This window comes from Bufo bufo, chromosome 2 (assembly GCF_905171765.1).
Source record: "Bufo bufo chromosome 2, aBufBuf1.1, whole genome shotgun sequence".
NCBI lineage: Eukaryota > Metazoa > Chordata > Amphibia > Anura > Bufonidae > Bufo > Bufo bufo.
Genome location: NC_053390.1, coordinates 574,434,410 through 574,449,863, shown reverse-complemented (window position 1 = coordinate 574,449,863; position 15,454 = coordinate 574,434,410). Strand labels below are relative to the sequence as shown.

Here is a 15,454-nt window from a genome sequence, read left to right as displayed (position 1 = left end):
CACGGCTGGGTAGGAGAGGGTGCACACACGCGGCTATATACACACGTCGGTCACACACATCAGGATTACACTGCGCGCACTCAGGGGTAGGTAGATTTGTCAGTGAAAAATGTTCCATCAGATCTCCCTACCCCTGAGTGCGCAAGCGCGGACACAGATAATCAGGAGCAGTTCAGCCTCTCCCTGCTCCCAACACTCTCAGCCATCCGACGGGTGGGGGGGAAGACTGTGCAGAATTGGGTGAGGCTGTTAAGTACTTGGAAGGGGGGAGACTCATTCTCCCGCAGCGGTGCTATAATTTTGACTTTGCGCAGCGCCGAACACCCCCTCCTCCAGCTGATTCTCGTCACTTCCGGTGCGGCCGCATCACCGGAAGTGACGAGGGTATATCATTCTGATAAGGTATAGTATTCTGACAGAACACCGGTACAGACAGTGGGTGAATGTGCATATCCTAGTGTGGTCTCTGCGGGCGGTAAAGTATAATTTACATTAATAACTGGATATACAGACTGTTACATTGCAGATGTGAACTTTATGTGTGATAGAATATTTGGCATAGTATCAAACTTTCTGGGTGACCCAGCGATTCGCCGGCAAGCTAATATAAAAGCTTACTATTTGAGCCTATACAAATGAACTATCCAACAAATTTTTATTGAAAAGCCTATGCTGCACTAAGATTTTATGTTACAAAGTACCTTGTCTGACTCAGCGATTCGCCGGCAAGCCAATAAATCCTGACTACAGGGCTTATGTTACACTAGGACTCTAGGTTACAATCTACTCCCATTAAGAGTGTATATTAACCCTTTGAATTACCTCCACTTGAAGAGAGAATGTATATCATATAATGTGAATGTCACATCATCAGGGATGGTAAATCACCAGGAATGTATATTTGATATCAAATTGTGGTAGTAATACTCTATAATATATACCACCAAAATATTTAATATCTGTCATATATTTGATCAAAAGAAGATTATTATTGACAATATTCTAGAAGTTATTTTTGTCTTTTAATAAATATTTTATATTTACATTTTATTCTAGTATTTGTTTTATGTGTAAATTTAATAAAAGTACTCTTTTTATTGTAATACACAGTTGCGTGATTTAACTATATCGAATTTCTTGTTAAAGTTTGGCGAAGCAGTCAAAACTTCCCCTCGGCTCTACTTGGAGTGTTTCTTCAAGTTTTAAAAAGATTCATGAGGCCTGAACACGAAGAAATTCTTTCTTGGAAGGGTATTTGACTAGTGTAGCAATGAATCTGCCCTGGAGGAGAGAAAACCTAGCTACATTTCTGGGCCAATTAAAAATAAATAATTACATTATGTAAAGAGCTTGGCAGTGCCTACTGTGTATGAGCTGGATTGTGAAATACACTGCTCAAAAAAATAAAGGGAACACAAAAATAACACATCCTAGATCTGAATTAATTAAATATTCATAGTTGAATGTGCTGACAACAAAATCACACATAAAAAAAATGGAAATCAAATTTTTCAACCCACGGAGGTCTGGATTTGGAGTCACACTCAAAATTAAAGTGGAAAAACACACTACAGGCTGATCCAACTTTGATGTAATGTCCTTAAAACAAGTCCAAATGAGGCTCAGTAGTGTGTGTGGCCTCCACGTGCCTGTATGACCTCCCTACAATGCCTGTGCATGCTCCTGATGAGGTGGCGGACGGTCTCCTGAGGGATCTCCTCCCAGACCTAGACTGAAGCATCTGCCAACTCCATGACAGTCTGTGGTGCAACATGACATTGGTGGATAGAGCGAGACATGATGTGCCAGATGTGCTTAATTGGTTTCAGGTCTGGGGAACGGGCGGGCCAGTCCATAGCATCAATGCCTTTGTCTTGCAGGAACTGCTGACACACTCCAGCCACATGAGGTCTAGCATTGTCTTGCATTAGGAGGAACCCAGGGCCAACCGCACCAGCATATGGTCTCACAAGGGGTCTGAGGATCTCATCTCGGTACCTAATGGCAGTCAGGATACCTCTGGCGAGCACATGGAGGGCTGTGCGGCCCTCCAAAGAAATGCCACCCCACACCATTACTGACCCAATGCCAAACCGGTCATGCTGGAGGATGTTGCAGGCAGCAGAACGTTCTCCACGGCGTCTCAAGACTCTGTCACGTCTGTCACATGTGCTCAGTGTGAACCTGCTTTCATCTGTGAAGAGCACAGGGCGCCAGTGGTGAATTTGCCAATCTCGGTGTTCTGCACGGTGTTGGGCTGTAAGCACAACCCCCACCTGTGGACGTCGGGCCCTCATATCACCATCATGGAGTCTGTTTCTGACCGTTTAAGCAGACACATGCACATTTGTGGCCTGCTGGAGGTCATTTTGCAGGGCTCTGGCAGTGCTCCTCCTGTTCCTCCTTGCACAAAGGCGGAGGTAGCGGTCCTGCTGCTGGGTTGTTGCCCTCCAACGGCCTCCTCCACGTCTCCTGATGTACTGGCCTGTCTCCTGGTAGTGCCTCCATGCTCTGGACACTACGCTGACAGACACAGCAAACCTTCTTGCCACAGCTCGCATTGATGTGCCATCCTGGATAAGCTGCACTACCTGAGCCACTTGTGTGGGTTGTAGACTCCGTCTTATGCTACCACTAGAGTGAAAGCACCGCCAGCATTCAAAAGTGACCAAAACATCAGCCAGGAAGCATAGGAACTGAGAAGTGGTCTGTTGTCACCACCTGCAGAACCACTCCTTTATTGAGGGTGTCTTGCTAATTGCCTATAATTTCCACCTGTTGTCTATCCCATTTGCACAACAGCATGTGAAATTGATTGTCCCTCAGTGTTGCTTCCTAAGTGGACAGTTTAATTTCACAGAAGTGTGATTGACTTGGAGTTACATTGTGTTGTTTAAGTGTTCCCTTTATTTTTTTGAGCAGTGTATATCTATAGAGTTCTCTAAACACAGACATGACTCTTTTTTCAATTCAATCTTAAAAACTATGGTACCTCTTTTTCTAACATATGCACAGTAGGGAAGCAGAAGGAATTAAGTAATGTATGGCTGAAGTATAAAACTTCACCCTGAAACTGTTTATAGTCTGACACTAAGGAAACACACCGGTGTCCATACAAGCTGTATACCTAAAATGGTGACACATTTTTAAACAAGACTACTTGAATTATTATTTTTTTCGATGTATCGGTTGTAAAATGCACATTCTGTATTGTTCGATGCATATTCTCACTTGTGATATGTTCCTAGATTGGTTCCATGAGCTGAAACTCCCACACACTTCCAATCCAAAGAGAGCAGCTGTAATGGTTAAATATCATATGATATGTTTTGGAAATTCAGAGTGAGAGAAATCTTTGGCCGAGGCATCAAATGCTCTTCAGAACAGCATGACTGCTTTGAGTGAAGAATCCCTTATGATCCCACAAGGTCATCTGCAAAGCATTTCAAAGTAAAGTGTAGAATGTTCTATTTTCCTTTTATTTACCAGAACTCCCAGAATTAGTAAAGTTCAAGTCTTCCGTAGTGACTGCTAATGGGAATGTGCTGTTTAGTTATACAAATCCCCACAATACATTCAGCTGGATGTGGGCTCATAGAAGCAAGTGCATTAACCAAGAACATTTTACATGTAAAACATCAAGCAATGTAACGTTAAATACTTTCACATAATATTTAATTGAAAAAGCATAGATACAGTATATAATGGTCAGAAGTCTTGTCATAACCTATAAACTAGGAAAATCTAAACACATAAGTACTCCTACTTACTTGCCCAGCAGTAGCCATATTACCTTCCTTCCACAAACCTTTCCAGAGATGAATGTGAATCATTTTTTAAAAGCTGCGAATTACACCTCCTATTTTCCTCCCCCTCTACAAGACTAAGTGCCTAGGAACCCTCCCCTGTAAGCAGCATTAATAGACTCAGCCACAGAATGTTTATTTGTGCAGGTTCTGTGATAGGACAAAGGATAGGATAAGGACTAAAATCTAAAAATCCTCTTCTTACTAACAATTCTCCTTCCTCATACATGTGAACTTTTTTCACATTGCTTTTTATGTAGTTATTGTGATGCAGCATTTCTTTACACAGAATAGGGATGCAAATGAGCTCTTAACAAGCTCTGCCTCTAATGCCATCAGATGTAAGGCAGCTATCCTATAAGCCAATGTTCAGCTCTTAAAATAAGCCTTGAGACATGACTTGGATATTAAATAAGCCAGCACCTCATCTGCAGACAGCTGTTTCGGGGTGATTGCCCCTCATCAATGCAGAGCAGATAGTACTGGCTTAACTGAGTGAGAGACCTGTGTCAAGGTAAGGGGGGAACTAACTCTCCTTAGGGAGAGAGCACCTTAATCCGTGTGAGACTTATAGGCCATACATATTCCTCTAGAATTCTGGGAGGGAAGGGATGCAAATGAGCTCTTAACAAGCTCTGCCTCTAATGTCATCAGATGTAAGGCAGCTATCCTATGAGTCAATGTTCAGCTCTTAAAATAAGCCTTGAGACATGACTTGGATATTAAATAAGCCAGCACCTCATCTGCAGACAGCTGTTTCGGGGTGATTGCCCCTCATCAATGCAGAGCAGAGAGTACTGGCTTAACTGGGTGAGAGGCCTGTGTCCAGGTAAGGGGGGAACTAACTCTCCTTAGGGAGAGAGCACCTTAATCAGTGTGAGGAGACTTATAGGAGAGCTGCCTTACATCTGGTGGCATTAGAAGCAGAGCTTGTTAAGAGCTCATTTGCATCCCTTCCCTCCCAGAATTCCAGAGGAGTATGTATGGCCTATAAGTCTCCTCACACTGATTAAGGTGCTCTCTCCCTAAGGAGAGTTAGTTCCCCCCTTACCTTTACACAGAATACTAATGTAAATAGCCTCCTAGTAACTTTGATAGAAAAAGGTGATCAAACCAGTTTGGGGGGGTGGGGAAGTTATGTTAAATTTTAGTCTTGAAACCCGTACCCCTTTTTTACACAAATACAATGCATGTGTATTTTTTTCTGTGATTTGATTTATTATAAGTTAGATTGTATTATTTCAGTATAGCTGATTAGACAGAGTTAATATGTACTTCTCAGTGCAGTGGTTGTTGCTTTTATTTTGCTATGTAAGGAATTTACATAACACAATTGTCATTTAAAGGGAACCTGTCAGGTTTTACAATTTGTCTGAGCTGCAGGCAGTATGTTATTGAGCAGGAGGAGCTGAGCAGATAGATGTGTAGCACACAATCATCATTGGACTGAGGGGGTGTGGCTCAGTCATGAGGGAGCAGGTGATGGAGTGAGTTGCTCACCTGTGGAGAACTGATCCGCCCGGAGCTGAGAGCGATGGACGTCCAGCACATGGATTGTTAGCTAAAGGTGCTGCATGCTCTATTCTCCCCCGGGACTCGTCCCTCCAGTCTCCTGTCTCCTGTCTCCATCTGTCCTGCAAGTTGAAGTACGATAGGCAAGGTCTCTCTGATCTTTTCGTGGTGGCAGGTGACACCTAAAGAGCTAAAATACAGGGAGTGCAGAATTATTAGGCAAGTTGTATTTTTGAGGATTAATTTTATTATTGAACAACAACCATGTTCTCAATGAACCCAAAAAACTCATTAATATCAAAGCTGAATATTTTTGGAAGTAGTTTTTAGTTTGTTTTTAGTTTAAGCTATTTTAAGGGGATATCTGTGTGTGCAGGTGACTATTACTGTGCATAATTATTAGGCAACTTAACAAAAAACAAATATATACCCATTTCAATTATTTATTTTTACCAGTGAAACCAATATAACATCTCAACATTCACAAATATACATTTCTGACATTCAAAAACAAAACAAAAACAAATCAGTGACCAATATAGCAGCCTTTCTTTGCAAGGACACTCAAAAGCCTGCCATCCATGGATTCTGTCAGTGTTTTGATCTGTTCACCATCAACATTGCGTGCAGCAGCAACCACAGCCTCCCAGACACTGTTCAGAGAGGTGTACTGTTTTCCCTCCTTGTAAATCTCACATTTGATGATGGACCACAGGTTCTCAATGGGGTTCAGATCAGGTGAACAAGGAGGCCATGTCATTAGATTTTCTTCTTTTATACCCTTTCTTGCCAGCCACGCTGCTGAGTACTTGGACGCGTGTGATGGAGCATTGTCCTGCATGAAAATCATGTTTTTCTTGAAGGATGCAGACTTTTTCCTGTACCACTGCTTGAAGAAGGTGTCTTCCAGAAACTGGCAGTAGGACTGGGAGTTGAGCTTGACTCCATCCTCAACCCGAAAAGGCCCCACAAGCTCATCTTTGATGATACCAGCCCAAACCAGTACTCCACCTCCACCTTGCTGGCGTCTGAGTCGGACTGGAGCTCTCTGCCCTTTACCAATCCAGCCACGGGCCCATCCATCTGGCCCATCAAGACTCACTCTCATTTCATCAGTCCATAAAACCTTAGAAAAATCAGTCTTGAGATATTTCTTGGCCCAGTCTTGACGTTTCAGCTTGTGTGTCTTGTTCATTGGTGGTCGTCTTTCAGCCTTTCTTACCTTGGCCATGTCTCTGAGTATTGCACACCTTGTGCTTTTGGGCACTCCAGTGATGTTGCAGCTCTGAAATATGGCCAAACTGGTGGCAAGTGGCATCTTGGCAGCTGCACGCTTGACTTTTCTCAGTTCATGGGCAGTTATTTTGCGCCTTGGTTTTTCCACACGCTTCTTGCGTCATTGATCACCCCCCTGTAAGACTCCATTCAGACGTCCGTATGTGTTTTGCGGATCCTCGGATCCGCAAAACACGGACACCGGCAATGTGCTTCCCGCATTTTGCGGATCCGCACATTGCGAGAACTATATAGAAAATGCCTTTTCTTGTCCGCAATTGCGGACAAGAATAGGACATGTTCTATATTTTTGCGGAACGGAAGTGCGGACCCGGAAGTGCAGATCCGCAATTCCGGATCCGAGCGGGACAAAGTCTGTCCCCATAGAAATGAATGGGTCCGCAAAATGCGGAACAGAATTGCGGACGTGTGAATGGGGCATAAGGGTCCCTTATCACCGCTAGTTAGTTAGCTACTTGTTAAGTAGTTAGCGCCCAGCCCACCGCAGTCACTGATTAGTCGCTGATTAGCGTCATCGCTGTCGCTAATCAGCACTAGTACTATATAGTATCTGTAAGTGATCAAGACTGATCGCAATCAGATCTATATAAGTACATTAGGGTCACCTTAGGCTCTACAAAAAACGCAGTGTTCGCCCGATCAGGCCTGATCTTGTGCGCACACTTGCGTTCAGTCCGCCCCACCGCAGTGACAGAATTATTTTTTTTCTGATCACTGCAAAAACACCGTAAAATGATTGCGGCGCTATAAAGATCACTTTTGAGCTTTTTAGATCTTTATTAGCGATCGCAGCTCTTTTTTTTTTGCACATTTTTCTGGCAGAGATTTTTTCATCCCATTTTAGAAAGAAGACACCCCAAGGTATTCCGTGAGGGGTATGGTGAGTTCATGTAAAATTTAATTTTTTGTCACAAGTTAGTGGAATATATCAATTTCCGCTAACTTGTGCAAAAAAAAATAATCTTCTATGAACTCGCCATGCCCCTCACGGAATACCTTGGGGTGTCTTCTTTCCAAAATGGGGTCACTTGTGGGGTATTTATACTGCCCTGGCATTTTAGGGGCCCTAAAGCGTGAGAAGTAGTTTGGAATCCAAATGCGTAAAAATGCCCTGTGAAATCCTAAAGGTACTCATTGGAATTTGGGCCCCTTTGCGCACCTAGGCTGCAAAAAAGTGTCACACATGTGGTATCGCCGTACTCAGAAGAAGTAGGGCAATGTGTTTTGGGGTATATTTTTACATATACCCATACTGTGTGTGAGAAATATCTCTGTAAATGACAACTTTTAAAAAAAAATTATACAAAGTTGTCAATTTACAGGGATATTTCTCTCACCCAGCATGGGTATCTGTAAAAATACACCCCAAAACACATTTCCCTACTTCTTCTGAGTACGGCAATACCACATGTGTGACACTTTTTTGCAGCCTAGGTGCGTAAAGGGGCCGAAAGTCCAATGAGTACCTTTAGGCTTTACAGAGTTGCTCACAATTTAGCCCCACCCAAAATGCCAGAACAGTAAACACACCCCACAAATGACCCCATTTCAGAAAGTAGACACCCCAAGGTATTCACTGAGGGGCATAGTGAGTCCGTGGGAGATTTTATTTTTTTTGCCAGAAGTTAGCAGAAATGGAAACTTTATTTATTTATTTTTTTCCTCAGAAAGTGTCATTTTCCGCTAACTTGTGAAAAAAAATTAAATCATACATGAACTCACCATGCCCCTCCGCGAATACTTTGGGGTGTCTTCTTTCTAAAATGGGGTCATTTTAGGGGTATTTATACTATCCTGGCATTCTAGCACCTCAAGAAACACGACAGGTGCTCAGAAAGTCAGCTGCTTCAAAATGCGGAAATTCACATTTTTGTACCATAGTTTGTAAACGCTATAACTTTTGCCCAAACCAATAAATATACACTTATTGGATTTTTTTGTATCAAAGACATGTAGCACAATAAATTCTGACACAAACTTGTATAGAAATATAATTATATTTGAACAATTTTACCAGAAAAAAGTTAAAAATACACTTTTTTTTTTTAGAAAATTGCGGTCTATTTGGATTAATATCAGAAAAACTAAAAATGTCAGTAGCAATCAAATACCACCAAAAGAAAGCTGTATTTGTGAGAAGAAAAGGAGGTAAAATTCATTTGGGTGCCAAGTTGCATGACCGAGCAATAAACAAGAGAGAATACTACGGCAGAGCTGAGATCCAGTGTGGAGGAATTGGAAGGCAGAGTAGAAGTACTCCACAAGCCAAATGCAACAGATGACCCTGCAGACGACCTAGAGAATAGAGGGCGCAAAAACAACATATAAGGGTCTACCGAAATTATTACCTCAGGATGATCTTAATAGAAAAGTGATGGAAATTTTCAATATAGCCAACCTATACTGAACTACGCCAATAGCCCAAAAGAATAATAGTACAACTTATGAGTATAAAATATAAAAAATGTATTAGAACAAAATATTAAGTTAGTGCTACTTATAGTTACCAGTTACTTATACAGCTGATAGTGTATTGCCCTTTGGATAGACACTTTACCTGTTATTATTGTTCATGTACTCCATGCTGGGCAAGTGACCCAGTGATCTGCTTGGTTGGTCTCTGATACACAGGGGTTTCTTAGTTGGTGTCTCCTTTCTCTGGGGAGTTCCACCTTATGTTTTCACCATTTATCTTTCTATTACCTTGATATTTTGTTCTAATAAATTTTGTATATTTTATACTCATAATTTGTACTATTATTCTTTTGGGCTATTGGTGTAGTTCAGTATAGGTTGTGTATAATGCAGTACTAGGCCCATATGCTATTATTAGTATATTTCTTTAGATACGGGTTGGTTTACACAATTTTCAATATAGAGACATCCCGGCCACTGGAGGCGACATTCTTAATGGACAGAGCCCACAGGGTAAATCGCCCGAATAATAGGGAGCCTCAAAAGCCACGAGATATTGTGTGTCGTTTACATAATTACTCGGATAAAGAGGCGATCATGAGAGCAATATGACATGTTGATAAAGTGGAGTATGAGGGAGCACATATATGGCTGTTTTCTGATGTGTCTGTTCGCATGTTAAGGATGAGGCGTTTCCTACACCGTTCACCTGATTTGGATGTAAATACCCTCAAATTAAAGGTGACAGTCTGCAGTTAAAGCACATCTTGTTAGTTTCATTTCAAATCCATTGTGGTGGTGTATAGAGCCCAAAATGTTAGAATTGTGTCGATGTCCCAATATTTATGGACCCGACTTTAATACATATTCAAGGCTAGATTATTTTTTTTTTTAAACATCACGGCCTGGAGGTTTTACAATCAGTAACAATAGACAGTATATTCTTTTCAGACCACACACTTATTAAGTTAAATTAGACTCTGCGATCCATATCCACGACAGTGGCAATGGAAATTGAACCCATTATTGTTAGAATATATGATAGTCTTGGAGGACATTAATACTACTCTGGGGGAATACTTTTCAGTTAATCAAACAGATGATATTTCACAGGGCACTATATGGGAAGCACATAAGTGTGTAGTGCGAGGAATCTTGGTGAAACACGGCTCCCGTTTAAAAAAGGAAAAAGAACGTAAACTAAGAGAGCTGGAACTAGAGCATAAGAGATATTTATTAGAGGAAGATAGAAAGAAATTAACTAAAAAACAGGAAGAGTTATGTCTTATGCTGGTTGAGAAGGCAAAGAAAGATTTGGCTAAATGTAAAAGACACTACTATGAATATGGTGACAAAGGGGGGAAAACACTAGCGCGGGCATTAAAAGCACACCAGGAAAAAACATATATTTCTTGTATTCAAGCGAAAGAGAAAAATTAGTGCACCACCCTAGTGAAATAGCAAAAGCGTTTAACTTTTTTTTTGTAGAACTGTTTAATATAGACACACAAAATCTGGCAGCATCAAGCCCAGGGTTTAGAGATAGAATCAAGCAATATATTGGGGAGTCAGGCTTCTCCAGTCTGGGTGAAGAAGAGCTGAATTTTTTGGAACTTCCTCTGACTATAGAAGAATTGAAAGATGCCATCAGTCAATCAAAGGAGGGGAAAGCTCCAGGCCTGGATGGGCTGACACTCAGATATTATAAAACTTTTGGAGAGACTCTGTCTCCATACCTGTTGGCACCTTTCAACTCAATAACCAAGGGCAACTCTCTCCCTAGGGACTCCACGCGTGCTTATATTGCTGTAATCCCCAAAGAAGGTAAAGGCACTTTACAATGTAGCAGCTATCGCCCCATATCACTGTTAAACAATGATTTTAAATTGTTTTCAAAGATGTTGGCCAAAAGACTATCAGATGCTATGGGAAATGCCATTCACCCGGACCAGGTCGGTTTTTTAAAGAGGCAGAGAAGCGAGGGATAACACGATAAGAACCATTAATGTGGTCCACTTTGCCCAGTTGAGAAACCTGCAGATGATACTCTTGGCTACTGATGCAGAAAAGGCCTTTGATCCTGTAAATTGGATCTACATGGAGGAAACCCTGAAAAGTTTTGGCATCCAGAGCAACTTTTTGATCTGGATATTGGCTCCGGCCAGGGTGCGGGTGAATGGTGTTCTCTCAGATGAATTCCAGATAGGAAACGTCACAAGGCAGGGCTGCCCCCTCTCCCCACTGATTTTTGTCCTAGTGCTAGAACCATTTCTATGTAAAATTAGATCGAATATGGACTTGAGAGGAGTTAAAACTGCAGAGTGGGAACACAAAGTCGCAGCCTAATTTTTTAAAAATCATACAATGTAATTTTCTGGATTAGTTTAAGATTCTGTCTCTCACAGTTGAAGTGTACCTACGATAAAAATTACAGTCCTCTTCATTTTTTGTAGGTGGGAAAACTTGCAAAATCGCCAGTGTATCAAATACTTATTTTCCCCACTGTATCAGAATTTGAATGTAAAAAAAAACAAAAAAAAATTTGCAGTGGAGTAGGTAGAAGATAGATAGATAGCTAATAAAAATGTAAGCAGCACCAGAATAAAACAATTCACGGGTACAAATTTCCCCCGACAACATGTTTAAAAATCTCCAAAATATAAAAATAGAACACAAGGCATCACTCCAAGTATGGTGAAGACACAGAGCTCTTCTTTATTCACCCATAGCTACATTTCAGCCCAAACACAATGAGGCCTTTTTCAAGCTTGAAAATGCCTCATTGTGTTTGGGCTGAAACATTCCTATGGATGAATAAAGAAGTTCACTGTTTCTTCACTATACTTGGAGTGATGTTTCATTGATAGATAGCTAGATAGCTAGATAGATAGATAGATAGATAAATATGCCACAACAGCGGTCCGCAAGGGGTACCTTTAAGATGAGATAAGTGTTTAGTGACGACAGTTGCAATGAAGCAACAACGGGACGGAGTCCATTTAAGAAATGGTGTTGGTACCCAGGGGTAGGAATGGCCGAGTGATATAGGGTGGCCTATAATGTCCCTTAATGTTTTGCGCACATGTCACGGTGCTCCTACCTGGATACGCTGGAACCCCAGGTGTTGGCTCTGAAGCAGACAAACAGGGTGAACAATAGAGGGATTTGAAGAAATATTTGAATCCAGACCTTGTGATGAACTTCAATGGCAGCTTTACTTTTCATAAACATTTCTCCAAATGGTTTACAGACTTTAGCTTGGTTCCAGTAGGCTTTAGCATTAACTCTGGCAGGCAAACTATCTCAACTCTGCTACATCGGTTTCTCTTTGGCTCTGCTGTACTAACATACTTAAATGGAATCTCTGCTTCTGCAGGATGCTGCAACTTCTCTCTGTAGTCTGACTCTGGGATATGCCAGGGAATAGGTTAGAATCCTGGCAGCTCCAACATGGAGTTTCAACCAGAACACACCAGAACTCTCTACCTCCTTCTGAAAGCAAACAGGACTGACCCACTTCTGACCAAGAAAGGAGGGAAAAATGGAATGTTGAGTTCCATTCTCTCTAAGTGTAGCTCTGCCATAGTTGCTGCAACCTGCTGGTGAACCAGACACATTACATGACCATTTACATAACATTATTATAAATGCACACTGTCTAGGGACCTGGAAATAAATGCATAAGATAACATTATATTAGCATTCACAGATAGAAGCAGGGCGTAGTAGCGTTACATTCCCCCTTACTTAAAACCTTGGTTTGTGCTTAGGATATGCTCTAAGAGTACCCAAGGAAAGTTAGAGTGCGGCATAAGACAATATACTATTACTGATTGAGCAACGACTACCACTAGGTCTCTGCCCATATGAGTAAGGTGTCTATTCACAGTTTTCCCTCTCAGGAATAACTAGAGAACCAGAAGGTCTGCAAAAAGCAATCATTTCTGGCTTTCTTTTGAGTATTGTGGCCACTTATACCAAACAAAGCATGAGGGTGTCTTCACTTTGTAATCCCACCACTATGCAATGAAACCCCGCAAATAGAAGGGTGGCTTCATCCTGTATTCCCTTCAAGCACCAAGGTCTAATCATGCTTTATGCTCCATCACCTTGATGTCTGAACTGGTAGCTTTTACACATTTATTTTTTCTAAGATAGTGCCTTAGGGCACTTAGGAACATATTTCATTAGCAGCTGGGTTACCCTTTACGATGTTAGACCTGCTTGTGACTTTACCACTTGGTCCTCCCTGTGTAGCAACAGCACATGATCCCAAAGACACAGTACATACTGGCTCCTTCCCCTCCCAAGTCTGTGGAGAGAACAAGGTTAAGGGCATATGCAAATCATACAATATAATACCTAGGCTTTCTAAACTGACACAAGGCAAAGTGGGACCATTGTTATTCAGTGTCCTCAGAGGCAGTCCATATGAGCAATGAAGCAAGAATGCTAACTATCTGGCTAACAATCTAAAGTCCAAAGTCCATTCAAAAAAAGCATAAGAGGTCATATTGTTGTACCAATAAAAGAATCCATACAATTGGCAAAAGTGCTTGAATGTTGCAGAACCTTAGAACTTTAGTGCAAAAAATATAGTGCAAAAAATGTTACAATAGAAATCACAAATTTTGAAAGGTGCGCATTTAGTGCTATAGCCTGTGGGTGGGTGGCGGGGTATTGGCACTTACAATTAAAGGCCTGGGGACATCTGTACTCTGTGCTTGGAAACAGAAAGGGGTGTGCTAGCAGATGGTGCTTGCGAAGGCCCAGCTGCAGGGCGGCAGTCATCCAGGCCTGTCTAGGACAGAGGATTGGCCAGCACATAACACAGGGGAGGAAGAGGAGGCAGTGGTGTGACCCACAGACACTGATTGTGGACCCAGGGTTTTGGCCCACCGATTAGGGTGCTGTGATGCCATGTGGCGGATCATGATGGTGGGGTTGAGGTTGCTACTGTTGCCACCCCTACTCATTTAGCCTCCAGTGTACAGTCTTACCCCATTATGTTCCCGTGTTTGAGTGTTTTTTGTTATGTTTTTAATTAGTTTATTAATAGGATGTAAAATATGTTATGGTTATTGTTATTTATGAAATGTTGAGTTCTTATTTAGGTATAGCACAGTTACAGTTAGCATATTCCAATTCTTTTATCGTCCCCATCTTCCTCAATAAAGCCCCAGACTGTGAAACACCTACCCCTTGTCAAGGGATATTTGCACAAGGGGTAACAGTTGCGGGCCTGTTTATTGTGGCCTGCCTTCTCCCTTTTGCCACCACACAGCCTCTTCCAGACTGTTGCGGTGCTGTGGATCCCTCCCCCTCTGTCCTGCTGTCCTTGCTTGGCTTTCCACCTTCCCAGGTTGGGTCAGTGACTTCATCGTCCCCCATCTCCAAATCCACTTCCTCACTCTGGTCATCCTCCTGACTTGTGTTGACCTAACAAGACCCTACTTATTGACAACTGTGTCTCATCCCCATCATCCACCAAGTGAAACACTAATTGCCATTCCCCCCGTCATCTTCTTCTGACTTTGGAGGCTTAAAGGGAACCTGTCACCTGGATTTTGTGTATAGAGCTGAGGACATGGGTTGCTAGATGGCCGCTAGCACATCCGCAATACCCAGTCCCCATAGGTCTGTGTGCTTTTATTGTGTAAAAAAAACTATTCGATACATATGCAAATTAACCTGAGATGAGTCCTGTCCATGACTCATCTCACGTACAGGACTCATCTCAGGTTCATTTGCCTATGTATCAAATCGTTTTTTTTACACAATAAAAGCACACAGAGCTATGGGGACTGGATATTGCAGATATGCTAGCGTCTATCTAGCAACCCATGTCCCCAGCTCTATACACAAAATCCTGGTGACAGGTTCCCTTTAAGAGTTTGGGGATCAGTGCATAAGATATCCTCATGTCCCTCTTCAGGGAGGGTCAGCTCACCTGCAGGCCCTCACCTACAATTTTTTTGGGGGGTCAGCTGAAATGGTATATTATTTTCTATGTTTCAGACTTGGAAGTAAACATAATTTGGTTTCCTTCAGTGGTGAATCTTTCACGCATGTGTTTTTTACAGGATTCTGGTTTTTACTTAGTGGCACAGGGGTAAATATTTCAATGTTTTTATTTTTTTTAATATGTCAGGCTTGACACCATTTTCTCCTCCCTCCTTTGCAGATGCCTTTTCAGGAGATATTAGACCCTTTCACATTTGGGGCCTGGAGGAATTACAATTGTATTCCTTTTTTTCATTGTATGTGCCACTTTCCCTAGATCTTTCTTTGGTGTAGACAAGATAGTCAGATAGCAGCTTGTAATTGTGGTACAGTTCCATAATGTAAAGAGGCAACAAATGTTGACCGCCATTCCCTGCTCTAACTCTGCTATGTGACGTTCTCTGGAACCCAAAGGAACATTA

General features: G+C 41.9%; 1 protein-coding gene across 1 annotated transcript in view; it reads right to left on the bottom strand.

Moving 5' to 3' along the window:
- Nucleotides 1–3,868, bottom strand: part of LOC120989838 (alcohol dehydrogenase 1-like) — a 128,897-nt gene extending 125,029 nt beyond the window's left edge. Inside the window, exon 1 of the mRNA XM_040418192.1 lies at nt 3,771–3,868. Coding sequence (XP_040274126.1) covers nt 3,771–3,833 — 63 coding nt within the window. The 5' untranslated portion in view covers nt 3,834–3,868. The remainder of the gene's footprint in view (nt 1–3,770) is intronic.
- Nucleotides 3,869–15,454: the final 11,586 nt, after the last annotated feature.